The following is a 19,530-nucleotide window of genomic DNA, read 5'->3' on the forward strand; positions in this document are numbered from 1 at the left end:
GAGCAGGACACTCTGCTAGCAATGGGGCATGTGAAGGGAACCACGCAGTAATAGACAAAATGGTCCTTAAAGCTTTGTCAGATCAGCCCAACTGTACATTACCATCCGCACAAGTGTGGGTTGTTTGTGCTAAGAATTTGCTGTAGATGGTGGGAGGATGTAATGCAGATCAGTTTGTTTCTTGTAGGAATCCTAACGTCCTATTGGTAATAAGTAATGAGCCCCCAGCTGGGCAAAGGGCTACAATTCACTCAACTTTTTCAGAGCATTTGACTGCATTGCTTGCACATCTAAATGCTTTTATTAAAACCAAAATCTCAGAAAGAATTTGGTGAACTTTCAGAGGTGAGCAGAAATCGATTTCAATCAGGGAGATATGGTTTATTAGAAAGAGAGGGGTTTGAAGAATGGAGAGGCCTGGGGACAAATTACCGGCAAAGACAGAAAAATAATAACTGTGTACAGCACAGGAGAAGGACTGTGTGGCTACACGCTTATTATAAATTTGCAAATTTAAAAAGAATTAAAGTAAGTAAAGAGGAGTCAGGTACTTTTCAAAACCAAATGTTGCACAGCTACAAGGATTAGATTGTCACATTGACAGTTTGCGACAATGGACAGATCAGTTTAGGTCGGAAGTAAAAATGATTTTTGTCTAAGAATCAGAGCCTGATGATTTGAACAAAGGAACATTTGGATAAATGACTAACTTGCATGAATAAGTTTTATCAAACAGTTGATTTGCTAACTGCTTATGAAACATGGCCATATATTGACAAATTTAGAAAGAGTGTAGAGGATTGCAGAACAGAATTCAGTAGATTGTCTCAAAGATTAGAGACTGCAGCTGGGAATCGCTCTTGTGTCTGCGTTGAAGGAATTAGACTTATAAAAATGTAGTTTTGACAGTTAGAGGAGTCAGGTACTTTTCAGAACCAAATGTTGCACAGCTACAAGGATTAGATTGTCACATTAACAGTTTGCGACAATGGACAGATCAGATTGGACAGTCAATATAAGGTCATCAGGTCCCAAGGACAGAAGTCAACCATTTCCCAGAAGGAGTCAGTCAATGGAGAAATGTGACTATTTTAAGTAGATCAGGGAAGGCCTTTGTGAGTATAAATGCTGGATGAGTGGACAAGATGAGAGGCAGGACATTAGGCCGGAAGTTTGGAAACGTGAAGGACAAAGATGGAAGGCAAAAACATACAGTTTAAACTCAAAAAGAGGTTCCAGGAGCAAAGATGCTCCTAGAAAGAGACCACAAACTGTTGAAAGGAATTAGAATTATAGGGGGAGGGGAGGTCAAACAGTAGCAGTCCAGAACTTGAGAGAAGGCAAGGTAAAGAAGTGACTTAACAAGGTCATGGCATATAGTAGAAACCAGGAATACCATCAGGAGTAGAAACCCATGTAATCAAGAAGTCTTAGTGGCCAAGAACATACTATAAGACAAATTCATAAAACCTGCCAAACAATAAGAATGAACAAGCTGGAGAGAATTCAGCGTGACACAGGGGTACTAGATAGGGGGCAGTCAGTTCCACCACAGCAATGATAGGATCAGAAAAGGTGTCACCTGAAGGAATGTCTCAGGCCAAAGCCAAGCTCATGGCGTAAACGTTTTGAAAAAAAACAGTGGGCCAAGATAGAAGGGCAGATTCACCAATAGCAGAAAAGGCAAGTTTGAAGATTTTCTTGGCTTTGTAAGGAACAACTGGTTGGGAATGTAAGTCTACCCCATGGTGGAAGATATTATCTAAGTGAAGAAACTATTGAAAACATTTTAAAAAGGGAGCATTGTGTTTTGAAATGCTTGGAATTTCAATGTGCAAAGAAATTCAAGTTTAGTTCTTTTTAAATGTGTATGTATTGATTTATTTAAAAGAGGGAATCTGTTGCTCTCTATAGGGTCTGAAGGGATGCATAAATACACCGGAGATTAGGGGAGAGAGAGATATATTAAATAAGGTTTAATGGAGTAAAAACTGTGTGTATAGGTATGAGGAGCAAGTAAATCAATGGTATTCGAATTTGTGGTGTGTCAACTAGAAAGGATACTCCAACTAGAAAAGTATATGACGGAACTCTGTCTAGCCAGCATTTAATCTTTGTGCTTTGTGCTGAAATCAGGGGCAGTGATTGTCCTTGGGGTGTTTTCAGGGACTTTGCTCAAAGCCGTGTCTCACCACAGTTTAGGACATTTTTCTTGGAATTATATTGTGCATGAACCGGAAATTTCTCATGATTTCAGAAAATGTTGAAAATGAACAATACTGAATGAAGGTAATCTTCACGTGGTGTACATTGGGATTGTTCCAGGTGCACTGACTGTGGATAATGTTACAGTCTGTCTTTTGCACTGCAAAGTCCCTCAGGCTAACATTTCATTAGTCACCTGAACATTTAATTCATTCTGACTACACATCCCTCCATAGAGCTGGATAGAATAAACCTGTTCCTCAACTCCTGTTTGCAAATTGTAAAATATGAATTGGGTATGATCACCAGTAATGAGAATGAATTGGCATCAATCTAGATCATAACAACCAAGATATGAAAATCATTTCATCTCTAAAGTTTTGCGGTGGAGTGGCTAACAGGAACTTTCTTCATAAGATCATACACACTTAATCATCAGCTTTACACATTTTAAAAGGCCTGACCCAAGGAAAGGGGCTATTATTCTATCTGGTGGGGCTTCTGTCATTCTTAACTCTCCATAACTTGAACACTTTGGGGCTAAGTGGTTAGCACTGCTGCCTCACAGCGCCAGGGACCCGGGATCAATTCAGGCGACTGTCTGTGTGGAGTTTGCACGTTCTCTGTGTGGGTTCCTCCAGGTGCTCCGATTTCCTCCTGCAGTCCAAAGACATGCAGGTTAGGTGGATTGGCTGTGCTAAATTGCCCAGCATCCAGGGATGTGCAGGCTAGGTGGGTTAGTCATAGGAAATGCAGGCTTACGGGGATAGGGTAGGGGGATGGGTCTGGGTGGGATGCTCTCAGGAGAGTCAGTGTAGACTCGATGAGCTGAATGGTCTGCTCCCATACTGTAGGGATTCTATTATTCTGCTTTACATTTCAGTACATGTCAACACAGAAGTCATTGAAAATGAGATCTTACCTTCGGACCTCTCTGCCCTGTATGTGAGGGGAAGAAAAAGGAATAAAGTTTACATAGTGATTTTCATAAGAGCTCTATCGACATTTAAAGATACATCTTTCACAGGCTAACAGGGGCTACTTATTGGGGTCGAGGTACTCAATTAAAATCCCAGCCTTTGTTTCCAGCACCAGACGGGGGCAATGCCAAGCACAGAGAGCCTGGCATGTGCCTGCACTGGCACTAAACTATGGCTGCAATGTGGGTCCAAATAACTCTGTAATCAGCAGGGAATCGTCTGTCAAGTGCTCATGATTTAGTATAATAAAACCAGCAAGCACATGTTGGAATGAAAACAAAAAACTGCAAGCATGACAACCTGTTAAAAGCAAATTATTCAGGAATCATTATTCCTCCAGCAGAGTGTCTTTCTTTTCTGAGAAAAGCTTCTTAAATCAGCGCTTGTTTTGGCAAAATAAATAAAATAGCTCAGTCGGTATTAAGGTTTGGCTGGATAATAAGCAGAATTGAATATGAAACATTACACATTTGCAGCAAATATTTCTTTTAAAAAGGCATAATCCGATTTCAGAAAATCCCACACTCCTCTCTTAACTCTTTTATTCACTGGCAACAGCAGTAAGAAAGATTCAAAGATGTTTTGCCCATAAAATCAAAAAAGTGCAGTTCACTGGTGCGAAATTCCAAGTAGCAGCAGCAGGACTCAATGGTGCAAAACTTTCCGATTTGTACACATTGGAAAAAGAGGGGAAATAAATTCCGAATTTTTACCTTGATACCCAATTAGCAGAGTATCATGGAAATGTTTGGCTGTGTGGAATTTGGCCAATCGTTTGCAAGTAGCATTGATGTACAGATGTTACTGTGTTTACAGTCCAATCTGTTCCCAAGAGAATGGAAATATCTGGAGATTTTTGTTTCAATGTTCTGAATCACCAGATTACATTGAACTTGCCTGTCAAATGAAACAAGATCAGCAGGGGAGATGCACAATGCATCTGCTGAAGTCAGCTACTGAATAACTTGTGTTTTTGGTGGTGGAAGCTTTAAATGGATGGATCAGAAGTTGTGGAACAAAGAGAGTTCTCTCTGTCTTTATAACCTGACCCAAAGTAGTGATCACTTGAAATTTGCTTCAATCAGCTTTCTGACATGAAGACAGGGATTGCAAAGTGGTAACACTCAGCTGGTACCTGCAACCCACTTGTGATCTGCTGCTTATTAGATAATCAGCAGATGTGATGCACAGAGTAGGAAAATTCCCAATGAATTGCAAGCATGTCAATTTCTGATTTGATTAAAATGAGCAGGGCAAGCTTGCGAAAGCTGATCTGGATATCTTTGAATTTACTGCAGCAATGAATAAAATGACAGCAATAGAGAAAGTGCAAGAAAAATACAGATTTCACCTTTCGCTTTGAAAACACAGCAACCATTGATGGGCAAACCTTCCCATGGGGGACCACTGTGGTTGTGCCCATGAATGGGACCTTTTATATAGTAATTTATTTATATACAGAAAAAAATAAATAAATTACGATCGCTGAGAGCAGGACGGTCTTTCAGACAGACAGGGCAGCATTCTCCAGAAGGAATCTCGGGATTAGGGCAATCTTTAAGATCTTCGCAGATTATCTCGTCACAAAGGATAATCCCAGAATCACAGACACAGATTCTACAAGGCTCGGGTTTCCACACATCTTTGTCACTGTACATGTGCCCATCTTGTAAACAGTTCACTTTCAGGTCCTCTGTAAGTGAAGGGCGGGCGGAGAGGAGAGAAAGAGAGGGCAAGAAATCTTTTAGTCATGAATAACAGACTGACACACAGGACAGAACATTCATGAGTTTCTCTGCATCTCTATTGGATTTAAAGATTTCAATGTCAAAACCATGTATTCTTTGTCCACACTTTTCAAGATAGTCACATTGCAATAAAACAATATGGTTGCACCACAGGAATTTATAAATATGATTAAATATTGATGTGTTTACACATATATAAAACATTACATACATGCATTTAAAAACAAATTGTTAGCAATCGATTATCTTACTGATGCATAATATTCAATATCCAAATGTTCATATGTTAAGTTCACAACTTCTAAATGAAAATAGACACAATAGATTATCAATGGCTAGAACAACTGATTTAAAATCCATGAGCTTATTAGGTACTTCTTTGCCCTGGATTAGCTACTCTGTAACTTTCAATCAAAAATGTATAAAATAGGAGTATACGCAGAAAATTGCCAGCAGATGGCACTATTGTATTACTCCAATTACATTGAAACTCCGCAGATAAAAAACCCAATAAAATCGCGACCATAAAAATCAGACTTTGCAATTCCATTGTTAAAACTACTGGATTACATTTACTAAACCTGACTACAAAGTAGGAACTTAAAAATCGAATAAACGGTGCTGTTATCAAAACTGGGGAAGTGGTTTGTTAAAGAATATTAAATGTGGATTGACAGTGCAAAATGTTTTAAACGGAGGACCCTTCCTGAAACCGTATCTTACAATTTTTAAGACATGCCAATATTAGGTAATGAATTGCAATGACAAGTATGGAAGAGGCTGTCTGGCTTCTGGAGTGGACCCAGTTGCTGATTTGGGATCCGCGTCCCAGCCCTGTGTGAGCCCGGTAGACCCTCAGATTGAATGAATAGATCTCATTCTCAATTGACACACACACACAGCGGCTGATTCACAGCCCACTGTCGGAACCAGGTTAAGTAAATAATAAGGGGATTGCAATCAATCCACATACACACACAGTCTCTCCGGGCAAACAGCAAGGATACAAAAGCATCATTCAGAACCTGCTTCCATCCAGCTCCTGCTTACATTCCAACATTTCAGAAAGACAGGACTCACAGTTAACCTGGCATTCTGAAGACACCTTCAATGAACCTCTATTTCCAACTGTTGACATTTCTATACCATTTTTTCAACTATCTCTCTGTAACTGGAAGTTCCTTTCACTGTGTCTGGAAAGGCAGTGAGAGGTTTATTTGTTCTGAATACCCATGCTGACTTGGGGTAAAAGACCAGCTCACACTGTCAGAATCTCTGGGTGTCAGTTTGGAACGGTTTGAAGAGGGTGGGCACTAATTCTGACGGTGGGACAGCTTTGAAGTTTTTTCCTCTCGCAGTTTTCCCAACTGAAGCCCTCCTTTGTGTGGTGGGACTCAGCAGAGAAAGGTCTGATCAGGAAGCCAGTGTCTTCTCACCGCACTTCCAACACAACCAAACGGGTTTGAAAAAGTGGAACGCCACTTTAAGGTGTTTTCAAACCCACCTGAATTGCAGTTTTGCAGAGAACTATAAGGCTCAAATTTACAAACAAGTTCCCCTCCCCCCGCCAATCCCAAACATACACACACTTCTCTTTGAATTCAGTTTCATTTACGCTCCCAAATTCAAGTCTTTGATCTCACAATCAGACACTGCACTCGGTTCAGTGTCTTGAGGGGGCTTTCAAACTTCCTCAAGTAAGGGGGTGGGGGCGGCTGGAATATTGGTGGCTGGAGCCTCGTGAGTGTGGACTGTTCTGGTTGTAAGATGATCGAAGAGAGAGTGATAGGCTCCCCTTGAAGACCGAAGACAGTCAGGAGAGAGAGACCAGACAATATCGAGTGACACTGAAACTTGTCCTTTCTTGTTAGCGGGCTTTGTATTGTTGATCTCGGCTGGGACTGTTTCAGAGCACATTTCAAGACGAATAATGAGTGGTGGATTAGTCTAAATACCCCAATCGGACTAACAGGGACAATTATGCGGTAAAAAGAGAAACTCATCAGAGGAACCGCACAATTTAGTGTGGTTGAGACTGAATATTCTCTCTCTCTATCTCAGGTTGTTTCTTCCCTTCAAAACTCTAACTTCTCTATAAAATAAAGCCGTAACATTTCACCGTAAACCCTGCGGAATTTTACAATAACATTCAACTTGCGCCCATGCTCTTCAGGCGTAATACTGACAGAGCCTAGTGGCGGACTCGGATTGTCTCGGCTTCCCTGTGCACCGTGCCAGCCAGGAGTGTTTGATCCCTCGTCAGGGCCTCTCTAGAGGAGGTGCCTCGCCACCATCCCCTCCCCCCGTCCCCTCCATTCCAGCCAGCCATCAATCTCTCTTTACAAATGCTCTCTCTGCTCACTCGCCATCCCAGTGGGAAAGTTTGGGCTTTCCCTCCACCCCCCAACCCCCCTTGCTTTTCTATCTCTTACCAGGATGGGTGCCAAGCGAGGAGCAATTGCTTGACTTCAAAGACCCCCCACCCCGGGCAATAGGAACTACTTTCCCAGCTCCCTCTGGTACACTTGAACGTGCAAAGATCCAAATGCCTGTATCTTTTCTGCTCAGGTTACAGCAGGACCGTCCAGCTCCCTTTACTCTCAGTGGTGAAGCTGAAGAAATTCGCTCCAAGTGAATTTGCTGAAAAAGCATATTTTACCAACGGGTTTGGGCTTCCCAGCCCATCAGGACGCTTCGCAAGAATACCAATTTGGGGTCAAGCCCAACCTTTCCATGGCCTGAGGTGAATTTGGAGAAATGTGGATGGTGAAATCCTTACTAGGTCGGGGAAGGCTCATTTACTAATCTGCATATGCCTGCCGCCCCCTCCCCCCCCCCCCGACATCGAACTGGGCAAATCCTGCTCCTTCAGAAGTCCTCCCCTTCTCTCCACCTAAACCCCAGCATCCCATCAAAGGGAGTGGGGTGGGGGGGCGGATTGAATTTCTAAACTTTCAGAAGCCTTCAAACCAACACAGATTCCCCCTCCCTCCCACACACACACACATGACTTTCACTCCCGCAAACACTGAGCATGAAGAATTTGACCTGAAGATTATTTCAGAGACAGTGCAAAATCTCTCTCCTCTCGCCTCCAGTCCTACTCTACTCCAGGTTCGGTTTGCACCCGGAGTTACTGTGCAAGCGTTCACCTCACAAGCCCAGCTGTCTTGGGAGGGTGGTGGTGGGGTGTGTGTGTGTGGAGGGGCTGAAAGAATGATAACAGAAAGATTAGACTTACGGATATCTCTGTCTTGACATCTGCCAACAGCAACGAGGAGTGCTTGCACTGCAACAAGCAGTAATAATGTCCGCGAATCCAGAAGCCTGAACATGTCTAAATATTAGACATGCAGAATGTGTTAATGTGGAGAAGGAATCCCGCAGTTACGGCGCCGTCATAAAGTCAAGCTCGGACCGGGCGAAGGGCAATCAGGTATCCAGTAGCGCTCTGTTCTCTGGCCCTGGTACCGCAGGTTTTAAGTCCGCTCTCCCTACAGTGACTGCGTATATCCCCACCGCCAGGAGATCTCCACCCCCTTTGCCCACCCCCCAGCCAAGCTGGGAACCCGCCCTCCTCTCCCTCCCCAGCTAGCTCTCCCCATTCACCAGAGCCCCTCCTTCCTGGCCAGCCAGATCTCCAACCCCCACCCCCTTCCCAAATACTGTCCCCTTTCTTCACAAAGTTCGGTGAAAGAAAATTCAGCCTGAAGGTTGCGATTGTGCTTATTTTCTTTTGAATATAGACACCTTGCGGTTAAGGGGGCAAGTTTATATGAATGCCTCGAGATAGCCACGTTGCGGAGTTAGTTTGACCTTCCACCAGCACCCCCTGAAAGGGTATCAGTTTAGCACAAGTAGCGGCACGCTGTACCTTCCGTGGATGGGGTTGGTAGAGGGGGGGAATTCTCGCCTGAAGAGGTTCGATTCCCTGGGCTCTCTGCACAAGTCTTTGTCATATTGAACAGGAATGTCTTCTCAAGCGACGACAGTCCGAGTCAAACCCAAACGATTAATTCAGTAGTCCCACTCAGCTTCATAAGTTGCATGTCTCTATTCTGTCGTGGTGAGTTAATGTTGCAGCTCGGGGTTCTCTCTCTCTCCCTCTTTTACAGAATCGATTGCGACACTTGGGGCAGTTTCCTTCGGAAATTGTGAAGTTTGTCGCGTTCAAAAGCTAAACGATGTCCGGTTTATTTGATTTTTTTTGAGTTGGTTTTAACAGCCAGAATTACTTTTTGTGCACACTCCCCCCTCCCCCCAACACACACACACACACACACAAAGCCCCAATTTCTGAGTCGGGGCTATTCAAAGACATTTCTTGGAAGTGTGCTGTCGGGCAGTTCCGCTTCTCTGAGTGTGAAGGGCTCCCTTGCTCCAACTTGGAGGAACCCTCCCCAGGAAAGAGTCCGGGTTTACTGCTTCATTCGCCTGGCGCAGAGTGTGCTTTTTTTTCTAGCTATGGTGTGTGTGTGTGTGGGGGGGGGGGGGGGGGGGGGGGGGGTTAATTTCCAGGGAGTGGGGGGACTGCTCAGCTCCGGGACAGCCGCGGAGATGCATGGTCTCCTGGGGGAGACAGCTCCGCGTTGCCCGCCGCTTGCTCAGGGCGCTCCGTAGCACCAGCCTGTCCTGGGCTGCTCGGGGTCACACACACACACACACATTGAAGCCTCAGCAGGTCTGCCAGCAACTGTGGAGAGAAAGCACTCGCTGCTCGTTGGAGATTGTGGGTCTTTTCACCTCTGCATGTTTCTCTCTCCAGAAGGCAGTGTACTGCGTGAGGCCTGCCAATCAATCCCCTTCTCAACTCCATCACAATCTCAGGGTAACGGAGCCCTCTGCAAGTTCTTCCGGCCAGGCTCATGCTCGCCGCAAGCATTTGTCTGAGTGAGTGGCAGCTTTCCCTCGCTCGGGACCGATGTCGTGGGGGTGTTTGGTTCTGTGAGAATGGGATGTCTTTTTTTAACCCCGGAGTATAAGCCTGTCCCCATTATCTCCATGCTGGGGAGTTTTGTCCAGTTGGGGTGGGGATGATTGACAGCTGTCAGTCACATAGAAAAAGCAACCTCTTGATGGGACAGTGCCGGTGGCATTTCAACCAATGGGCGCCCGAGGGTTCCAGTGTCCTGACGTGATTGGTCCAACTAGCAAAATAGAGGCAGTTGTGACATGCAACGGACAGAGCGAAAGTGGGAGACCGAGAGGAGATTGCAGGAAATTAACAGAAGCGAAAAATAATGAGAGAGCCGCGGAGGGTGGGGGGAGAGAGACAGACATAGAATGAGGAAAGGAGATAGAGACAGAATAAGGAAACAGAAAACGAAGATTGACAGAGACAGAGAGATGAGGAGAGACATAAAGGGAAAGAGAGAGTGACAGGGACAGAGGGATGGAGAGAGACATAAAGGGAAAGAGAGAGTGACAGATACTGGAAGACAGAGTGGGAGGAGAGACAGATAGAGGAATACAGAGACAATGAGAAAAAGAGAGAGGCAGAGATACTGACAGGGTGAGAGAAAGTTTGTGTGAGGGTGAGAAAGATTCTCACATTTTTAGGGTCAAGCTTTACAGTTTAGAATGGAGGAATTGACAAATAATTAATCGAGTTCATAATAAAGATTGAAACTACAACAAAAAAGCAACACAACACACCTGCAATGAGAAAAAAATATATTTAAATGTTTTTACAATAACAACCCTTTATGAGAAATTAATGTTGATTGATAAACAGGGCCCTTTAGGAAGATTCAAAACAAAAGGAGATACAATGGATATTGTAATCACAGAAAGACTGAATTTCATCTACTAGAACTCAGCCCCCACATTTTAAACAAAACTGAAAATGCTGGAGAAGCTCAGAAGATCTGGTACCACTTGTGGTGAGAGGAAGAATTAATATCTCGAGTCTAATATGACTCTTGCTTAGAACTTTGAAAAGTGAAAGATGCAGTCATTTCAAAGCGAAGGTAAAATAAACAAAAGGAAGGTCTGTGATGGAGGGCAGAAGAGATTAAATGACAGAAGGTGCCAAGCCCAACGGAGTGGTAAAGGGACAAGAAACAAATGATGTCTCCTCAGGAGGCTGCCATCTGAAAGCTAAAGCAGAACAAGAGTAAAACCTGGAAAGGAAAAGGAAGCAAAATGTTTGAACTCGGTGCTGAGACTGGAAGGCTGTAGAGTCTAAGTCCAAGATGAGATGTTCTCCCTTAAGCTTGTGTTGAGCTTCATTGAAACACACAGGCTGAGGATAGAGGGGCCAACATGACAGCAAGGTGGAAAATTAAATAGATTTTCCAATCCACCTGCAAAAGCTCCTGAAGAGATTTTGTGCATATGATCATCCAACCATATGATTTAACCAACTCATCACATATAGCAAACATGATTATCACTGTCACAAAACGTAACCCTTCTTGTCATAATACTGTTGATTTATAGTAAGTTCATTGTCATGGCAACATTTTTTGATTGGTTCAGTTTTTCTGTTGCAAAACAGGCAACAAAATTGAAAGTAAAATTGAAAAAGAAGGCTGATGATGTTTGCCAGCAGCAAGATTCAGTTACTAAAAAAAAGCAACATTTTGAACATGTTAGAGGGAATTGAAGAAGTTAATAGAGGAAGCAGAGAGAGTATGAGAAAAGATTAGCAGGCAACATTAAACTGAACCCTAAAACATTTGCCACTTGCTAACCAATCAATACTTTCTTCCCAGGTACTATAAATTGTTGTTCCCTGAGATTTGGCATTCTTGTGATTCTGCCCTGTTGAGTCAAAGATAGAAAGCTTCACGTGTACCTCTATCTTTCAATAATACCTAACAAATTTTGCCCTTTACAATTACAACATTGAAAAGGCATCTGGATGGGTACATGAATTGGAAGGGTTTAGAGGGATATGGGCCAAATGCTGGCAAATGGGGCTAGATTAATTTAGGATGTCTGGTCAGCATGGATATGTTGGACCAAAAGGTCTGATTCTATGCTGTACATCTCTATAACTCTGTGACATTTTCCAAAAATGAAAATGCAAGCAGTTAACTGGAGAGAATGTTGGACCTATTTAGAATCTCAGATATAATGGTAGAGGCTGTGGTAAAGATATTAAATTAATGTTTTGCATAAGTTTTCACAAAGTAAGTGGATGATAAAAAGTTTACATGAAAAGAGGGGGGCAAGTTTTGGACAAGATAATAATAGAGACAGAAGGTGTACTAAAATGCCTATTACTGAACGTTGGAATGCCACCTGGTCTGAATGGAATGCATCCCAGGCTCCGAAAAGAAGCAAAGGTAGACAGCACAGAGGCACTGGTCACAACCTTTCAGGCCTTATTGGAATCAAGAGCAGCGCTGGAAGAGAGGAGGATTGCTCATGTTATATCACCATTGAAGCAAGCAGAATAAATCAGGTAATGACATGCCAGTAAGCATCACATCAATGGGAGGAAAGTCATTGGAAATCATTATTTGGAACAAAATAAACTTTCATTCAGAAAATAACGAATTAATTGAGCATAATCAGCATGGATTTGTGCAACAAAAATTATGTCACACTTAATTGAATTCTTTGTTGGGGCAACACAGCAGGTAACTCAAGGTAGTGCAGTAGATGTTGCAAATCTGCACTTTTGGGAGGCATTTGACAGGAGGTGAATTAAGATGATGAAAGTTTTGACTAGGTTTGCTGAAAAATCAGTGCTAAGGGACCTCAGCATTATGACAGGTGGTTAGAAAAATCTGGCATGCTCTCCTTGGCACAGAAAAAGGGAAGAGCTGATGAAATTGAGCTTTTCAAGATGATGTTTGATGCAGTAAACAGTGAAAACCAGTTCTCTCTAGTATATAAGAACTTAAGAAATTGGAACAGGAGAAGGCCGTCCAGCAAGATCATGGCTGATCTGCCACAGGCCTCAACTCTTCTTTGGGGTCAGCTTTTCATATTTTCCAGGCATGTAGGTATCCACTCCAATAGTTCAAAACTCAAAACTCATCTTTCAGTACTTTCAGTGATCTAGTCGCCACAACTCTCTGAGGTAGAGATTTTCATTCATATACTATCCTCAGAGAGAAGAAATTCATTCGCATCTTTATCTTAAATGAGTGTCCCTTTGTTCTGGAACTATATCCCTAGTTTGAGATTCTTCCGCTAGTGGAAACATTGTCAGTGAACTTCCCAACTTCTGATGTTGTGATGGAGGGCAAGTCAGTGATGAAGCAGCTTGGGCCTAGGACACTACCCTGAGGAACGCCTGCAGAGATGTCCTGGAGCTGAGATAACTGAACTCCAACAACCCTGACCATCTTCCTATGTACCAGGTATGACTGACCACTGGAGAGTTTGCCCCCTGCATCCCATTGATTCCAGGTTTTCCGGGGGTCCTTGATACCGCACTCCATCAAATCTAGCCTTTTTGACAAGGCCTGTCACTCTCCCCTCCCCTCTGGAATTCAGCTCTTTTGTCCATGTTTGAACCAAGGCTGTAATGAGGTCAGGAGCTGAGTGACCCTGGTGGGACCCAAACTGGGCGTCACTGAGCAGGTGCTGCTTGATAGCACTGTTGGTGACACCTTCGAACAGTTAACTGATGATCGAGAGTAGACTGATGGGGTGGTAATTGGCCAGGTTGGAATTGACCTGCTTTTCATGTACATGACATGCCCAGACCAGTTTCAATTTTGTTGGATAGATACCAGTGTTGTAACTGCGCTGGAACAGCTTGGCTAGGGAAGCGGCAAGTTCTGGAGCACAAGTCTTCAGTCCTATTGCTGGAATGTTGCCTTTGCAGTATTCAGTATCACCAACCATTTCTTGATATCACATGGAGTGAATCAAATTGGGCAAAGACTGGCATCTGTGATGTTGGAGACCACTGGAGGAAGCCAAGTTGGATCATCCACTCAGCAGTTCTTGTTGAAGATTGTTGTTGCGAATGCTTCATCCTTATATTTTGCACTGAAATTTTGGGCTCTTCCATTATTTGTGGAGCCTCCTCCTCCAGTGAGTTGTTTAATTGTCCACCAACATTCAGAACTGGATGTGGCTTTACCTGTTCCCAAGGGTGCCTGACCTGCTCCCACCCCCACAAAAGGATCCTTGATCCCATCCCAAGAGGATACAGGATACCTTCCCAAAGGATCCCTGAAAGTCAACCTTCTTGGAAACCTATCTGCAAGGGTATCACAGCTCTCCAAAGGAGTACTCTGGTTGTCCAAAACAAAAAGTGCTAAAAACATGTCTACTCTTACCTGGTCTATTCTCCACATTCCAGACACCAGGAATTCCAAAGGTCTATTTCTGTGGAGACAGTTGGTCATTTAATAAACATTTTTTTTAATCAAACCAGAAATATTCAATACAGATGCAACAACTTTTTAACATACACAGTCAGTTATAAAGAAGTAATACTGTTTATCTCTCTTATATCCCAAAAACAAACATGGAAGAACACATTGCTGAGATATTTGTATCATCGATAGTCACAGGTGAGGTGCCTGAAGACTGGAGGTTGGCTAACATGGTGCCACTGTTTAAGAAGGGTGATAAGGACAAGCCAGGGAACTATAGACCGGTGAGCCTGATGTCGGTGGTGGGCAAGTTGTTGGAGGGAATCCTGAGGGACAGGATGTACGTGTATTTGGAAAGGCAAGAACTGATTAAGGATAATCAACAAATGGTTTGTGCGTGGGAAATCATGTCTCACAAACTTGATTGAGTTTTTTGAGGAAGTAACAAAGAGGATTGATGAGGGCAGAGCGGTAGATGTGACTTCAGTAAGGCATTCGACAAGGTTCCCCATATCAAGGTTAGATCTCATGGAATACGGGGAGAACTAGCCATTTGGATACAGAACTGGCTCAAAGGTAGAAGACAGAGGGTGGTGGTGGAGGGATGTTTTTCAGACTGGAGGCCTGTGACCAGTGGAGTGTCACAAGGATCAGTGCTGGGTCCTCTACTTTTTGTCATTTACATCAATGATTTGGATGCGAGCATAAGAGGTACAGTTAATATGTTTGCAGATGACACCAAAATTGGAGGTATAGTGGACAGTGAAGGATCTTGACCAGATGGGCCAATGGGCTGAGAAGTAGCAGATGGAGTTTAATTCAGATAAATGCAAGGTGCTGCATTTTGGGAAAGCAAATCTTAGCAGGACTTATACACTTAATGGTAAGGTACTCGGGAGTGTTGCTGAACAAAGAGACATTGGAGTGCAGGTTCATAGCTCCTTGAAAGTGGAGTTGCAGGTAGATAGGATAGTGAAAAGGCATTTGGTATACTTTCCTTTATTGGTCAGAGTATTGAGTACAGGGGTTGGGAGGTCATGTTGCGGCTGTTGGAATATTGCATGCAATTCTGGTCTCCTTTCTATCGGAAGGATGTTGTGAAACTTGAAAAGGTTCAGAAAAGATTTACAAGCATGTTGCCAGGGTTGGAGGATTTGAGCTATAGGGAGAGGCTGAACTGGCTGGCTGTTTTCCCTGGGGCGTCAGAGGCTGAGGGGTGACCTTATAGAGGTTTAAAAAATCATGAGGGGCATGGATAGGGTAAATAGACAAAGTCTTTTCCCTGGGGTCGGGGAGTCCAGAACTAGAGGGCATAGGTTTAGGGTGAGAGGGGAAAGATATAAGAGACCAAAGGGGCAACTTTTTCACGCAGAGGGTGGTACGTGTATGGAATGAGCTGCCAGAGGATGTGGAGGAGGCTGGTACAATTGCAACATTTAAGAGGAATTTGGATGGGTATATGAATAGGAAGGGTTTGGAGGGATATGGGCCGGGTGCTGGTAGGTGGGACTAGATTGGGTTGGGATATCTGGTTGGCATGGATGGGTTGGACCAAAGGGTCTGTTTCCATGCTGTACATCTCTATGACTCTATGACACACTTCAGGAGAAGATTTTAAAAAATGACTTGCCTGCAAAGATTAGCTTTCTGAAAAATCATTTTGACCAATGGGTTATTCTTGAAGACAAAAAGATCAAAGGTAGAATATTCTGAATCCTGTTGCTCATGTTTTCCAGGATGCTAAGTCACAAATTATACACAGTTTACTCTGGCATCATTCAGATAAAGAATGCTGAGGAAATACAATGTTGAGCAGTTAATTCAATCATTCTTCCAAAAGAACAAACAGAACAGGGAATGTGGACCATGTTTGGTAGGGTGTGAATGAGGACGTAAGATGGCGAGGGATGTGTGGATGACTTATTTTGTTTTGTTTAAAACTTCACCACATTGCTAGAGTTTTGAGGCAGGCATTCCAGCCAGCCCACCTCTGCACTTATTCTAGGGTTGCCCAGCCCAATTCCTCGAGAATCTGCTCTCGTCCTCCTGCCATCAGCAAGTGAGAACAGCTTTTCCTTGTCTAATGAATCAAAACCTGTCATCAGTTTGTACACCTGTCAATCTGTCTCCTCTCAAAGTCTTTAGTCTAAAGGCATAAACAACACCCAGTTTCTCTACCTTAATCTTGTAGCAAAAACACACCAATTTTGGAACCATTCTGGTAAATTTTCTCTGCACTGTCTCGAGGACCCTCATCTCCTTCCTAAAGTGAGGTGACCAGAACTGGATATAGTTCTCTCATTGGGGGGTGTCTCACCAGAGTTCGATAAAGGTTCAGCAACACTTCCTTCTATATTCAATGCCTCTATTTATAAAGCCCACATGATTTGCTAACCACACCCTCAATATGGGCTGTCCCTGCACACTCTTTAGAACGGTGCCTTAAGGCTATATTGCCTCTCCCCATCCCTTCCAACAAAATGCATCAGCTCACACTTCTATGTATTAAACCTCATCTGCCACTCATCTGCCCATTCTGCTAGCCTACCACTGGATAGCTGCAGAGTTGAAGAGTGTGATGTTGGAAAAGCACAGCCGGTCAGGCAGCATCCGAGGAGCAGGAGAATCGACGTTTCAAACATTAGCCCTTTCAATGAAGGGCTTATGCTCGCAACATCAATTCTCCTGCTCCTTGGATGCTACCTGTCTGCACTTTTCCAACACCACACTCTTCAACTCTGATCTCCAGCATCTGCAGTCCTCACTTTCTCCTACTGGATAGCTGCTGGAAATTTGTATCCCCTTTTTTTGCCACCCACCCATGTTTGGCATCACTGGCAAATTTTCAAGTTTTACACTAAATTCCAAGATTCAATTTCGCTATATATAGTTGAAAAGAAGGCTCTTGCACCAGACTTTAAGGAAGTTATCTGACTATTATTTATTAATCCTAAAACTAACCTCAGCAACTGTTGATTCAGAAGCATTACAATAAGAAAAAGAAGTACAGTCAATTCTGCTATAACGTGGTAGTTCCTTTCTCGTGCAACCCCATGTTATAAGAAAATTGTGTAATAGCAGCACCATTTGAACTATTGGGGAACTATCATGTTATAACTAATACATGCTTTGAAACTTTGCGCTTTAGAAGGTGTTCCCAATTTGTCAATCGTGTCATTGTGAATTTGTGTCAATGAAATGCATGTGAAAGCAGAATGACCTGTGTGTAGAACACATCATTGTTTTAAATTGTTTGAAATGGCTTTTACGTGTTTGCATTGTGATGATGCTGCTCCTTTAACAAGGTTATGTTGTCCTTGGTTTTTTCAAGTGGGGTTGTAAAAGGCAGAGGTTCCGATATGTCTGGGAGAGCGATCTAACAGATACTGTCCAAGGCAACAATCAGGGAAAAGCTGTTTAGATTTTACTTTAAAAGAGTTGTACAATGAAAGGGGAGTGGTCAGTTCTCCCAGTTCCGGGACTTTCCTAGTTTGGTTTAGAAACAGCTGGGGACTGAGAAGCAGCTCAGTGGAAAGAAGGTCCATGCTTCAACAAATGATCCCTAGCTGTTCCTTTCTCCCTCTCTCTCTCTCTCTCTCTCTGACATCTCACCTGTAGGAACCTGTGTTTGATTTTATCTTTTTTGCCAAGGGGTGTGTTTATGGAGATGTTGCAGGAAATTGGAACAGCATCATTAAGTTACGATACAGTCAGTTGGGTTTTCAGATAGGTTAAGTTATTCTATATTCTGTTCTCTTTTGTTCGCGTCTTATTTGGTAGTCTGTAAATAAATTCTGTTTTGTTTAAAACTGAGTGGTTTGAGCAGTTGCAACACTCCTGAGATATCCACCTTACCTCTGCCTAAAACAACAAAAAAAGTTAGGGTCTCGGTTACCTTCTTAAAATGTTTTGAGAGGATCTGGCCTGGTCCATAATAGATGAAAACGTGTTGCTGGTTAAAGCACAGCAGGTTAGGCAGCATCCAAGGAACAGGAAATTTGACGTTTCGGGCATAAGCCCTTCATCAGGAATGAGGAGAGGGTGCCAGGCAGACTAAGATAAAAGATAGGGAGGAGGGACTTGGGGGAGGGGCGATGGAGATGTGATAGGTGGAAGGAGGTCAAGGTGAGGGTGATAGGCCGGAGTGGGGTGGGGGCGGAGAGGTTAGGAAGAAGATTGCAGGTTAAGAGGGCGGTGCTGAGTTGAGGGAACCGACTGAGACAAGGTGGGGGGAGAGGAAATGAGGAAACTGGAGAAATCTGAGTTCATCCCTTGTGGTTGGAGGGTTCCCAGGCGGAAGATGAGGCGTCGTGTTGTTATGTTTTGCCGGTGGAGGAGTCCAAGGACCTGCATGTCCTCGGTGGAGTGGGAGGGAGAGTTAAAGTGTTGAGCCACGGGGTGGTTGGGTTGGTTGGTCCGGGCGTCCCTGAGGAGTTCTCTGAAGCGTTCCGCAAGTAAGCGGCCCGTCTCCCCAATGTAGAGGACGCCACATCGGGTGCAGCGGATGCAATAGATGATGTGTGTGGAGGTACAGGTGAACTTGTGGCGGATATGGAAGGATCCCTTGGGGCCTTGGAGTGAAGTGAGGGAGGAGGTGTGGGCGCAAGTTTTACATTTCCTGCAGTTGCAGGGGAAGGTGCCGGGAGTGGAGGTTGGGTTGGTGGGGGGTGTGGACCTGACGAGGGAGTCACGAAGGGAGTGGTCTTTGCGGAACGCTGATAGGGGAGGGGAGGGAAATAAATCCCTGGTGGTGGGGTCCGTTTGGAGGTGGCGGAAATGACGGCGGATGATACGTTGTATGCGGAGGTTGGTGGGGTGGTAGGTGAGAACCAGTGGGGTTCTGTCTTGGTGGCGGTTGGAGGAGCGGGGCTCAAGGGCGGAGGAGCGGGAAGTGGAGGAGATGCACTTCCCGCTCCTCCGCCCTTGAGCCCCGCTCCTCCAACCGCCACCAAGACAGAACCCCACTGGTTCTCACCTACCACCCCACCAACCTCCGTATACAACGTATCATCCGCCGTCATTTCCGCCACCTCCAAACGGACCCCACCACCAGGGATATATTTCCCTCCCCTCCCCTATCAGCATTCCGCAAAGACCACTCCCTTCGTGACTCCCTCGTCAGGTCCACACCCCCCACCAACCCAACCTCCACTCCCGGCACCTTCCCCTGCAACCGCAGGAAATGTAAAACTTGCGCCCACACCTCCTCCCTCACTTCCCTCCAACGCCCCAAGGGATCCTTCCATATCTGCCACAAGTTCACCTGTACCTCCACACACATCATCTATTGCATCCGCTGCACCCGATGTG

At 44.2% G+C, this 19,530-nt stretch overlaps 1 protein-coding gene across 2 annotated transcripts in view; it reads right to left on the reverse strand.

The window, feature by feature from the left end:
• Positions 1–8,419, reverse strand: part of LOC132805760 (collagen alpha-1(II) chain) — an 80,617-nt gene extending 72,198 nt beyond the window's left edge. Inside the window, exons 1-3 of one of the 2 annotated variants that reach the window (XM_060820990.1) lie at positions 8,175–8,419; positions 4,666–4,878; positions 3,128–3,144 (exon numbers count right to left, since the gene is read on the reverse strand). In XM_060820990.1, the coding sequence (XP_060676973.1) occupies positions 3,128–3,144; positions 4,666–4,878; positions 8,175–8,268 (324 nt within the window). In that variant the 5' untranslated portion in view covers positions 8,269–8,419. The remainder of the gene's footprint in view (positions 1–3,127; positions 3,145–4,665; positions 4,879–8,174) is intronic. The other variant, XM_060820991.1, reaches the window with a different exon arrangement.
• Positions 8,420–19,530: the final 11,111 nt, after the last annotated feature.

The sequence above is a fragment of the Hemiscyllium ocellatum genome, chromosome X (genome assembly GCF_020745735.1).
Source record: "Hemiscyllium ocellatum isolate sHemOce1 chromosome X, sHemOce1.pat.X.cur, whole genome shotgun sequence".
Lineage (NCBI taxonomy): Eukaryota > Metazoa > Chordata > Chondrichthyes > Orectolobiformes > Hemiscylliidae > Hemiscyllium > Hemiscyllium ocellatum.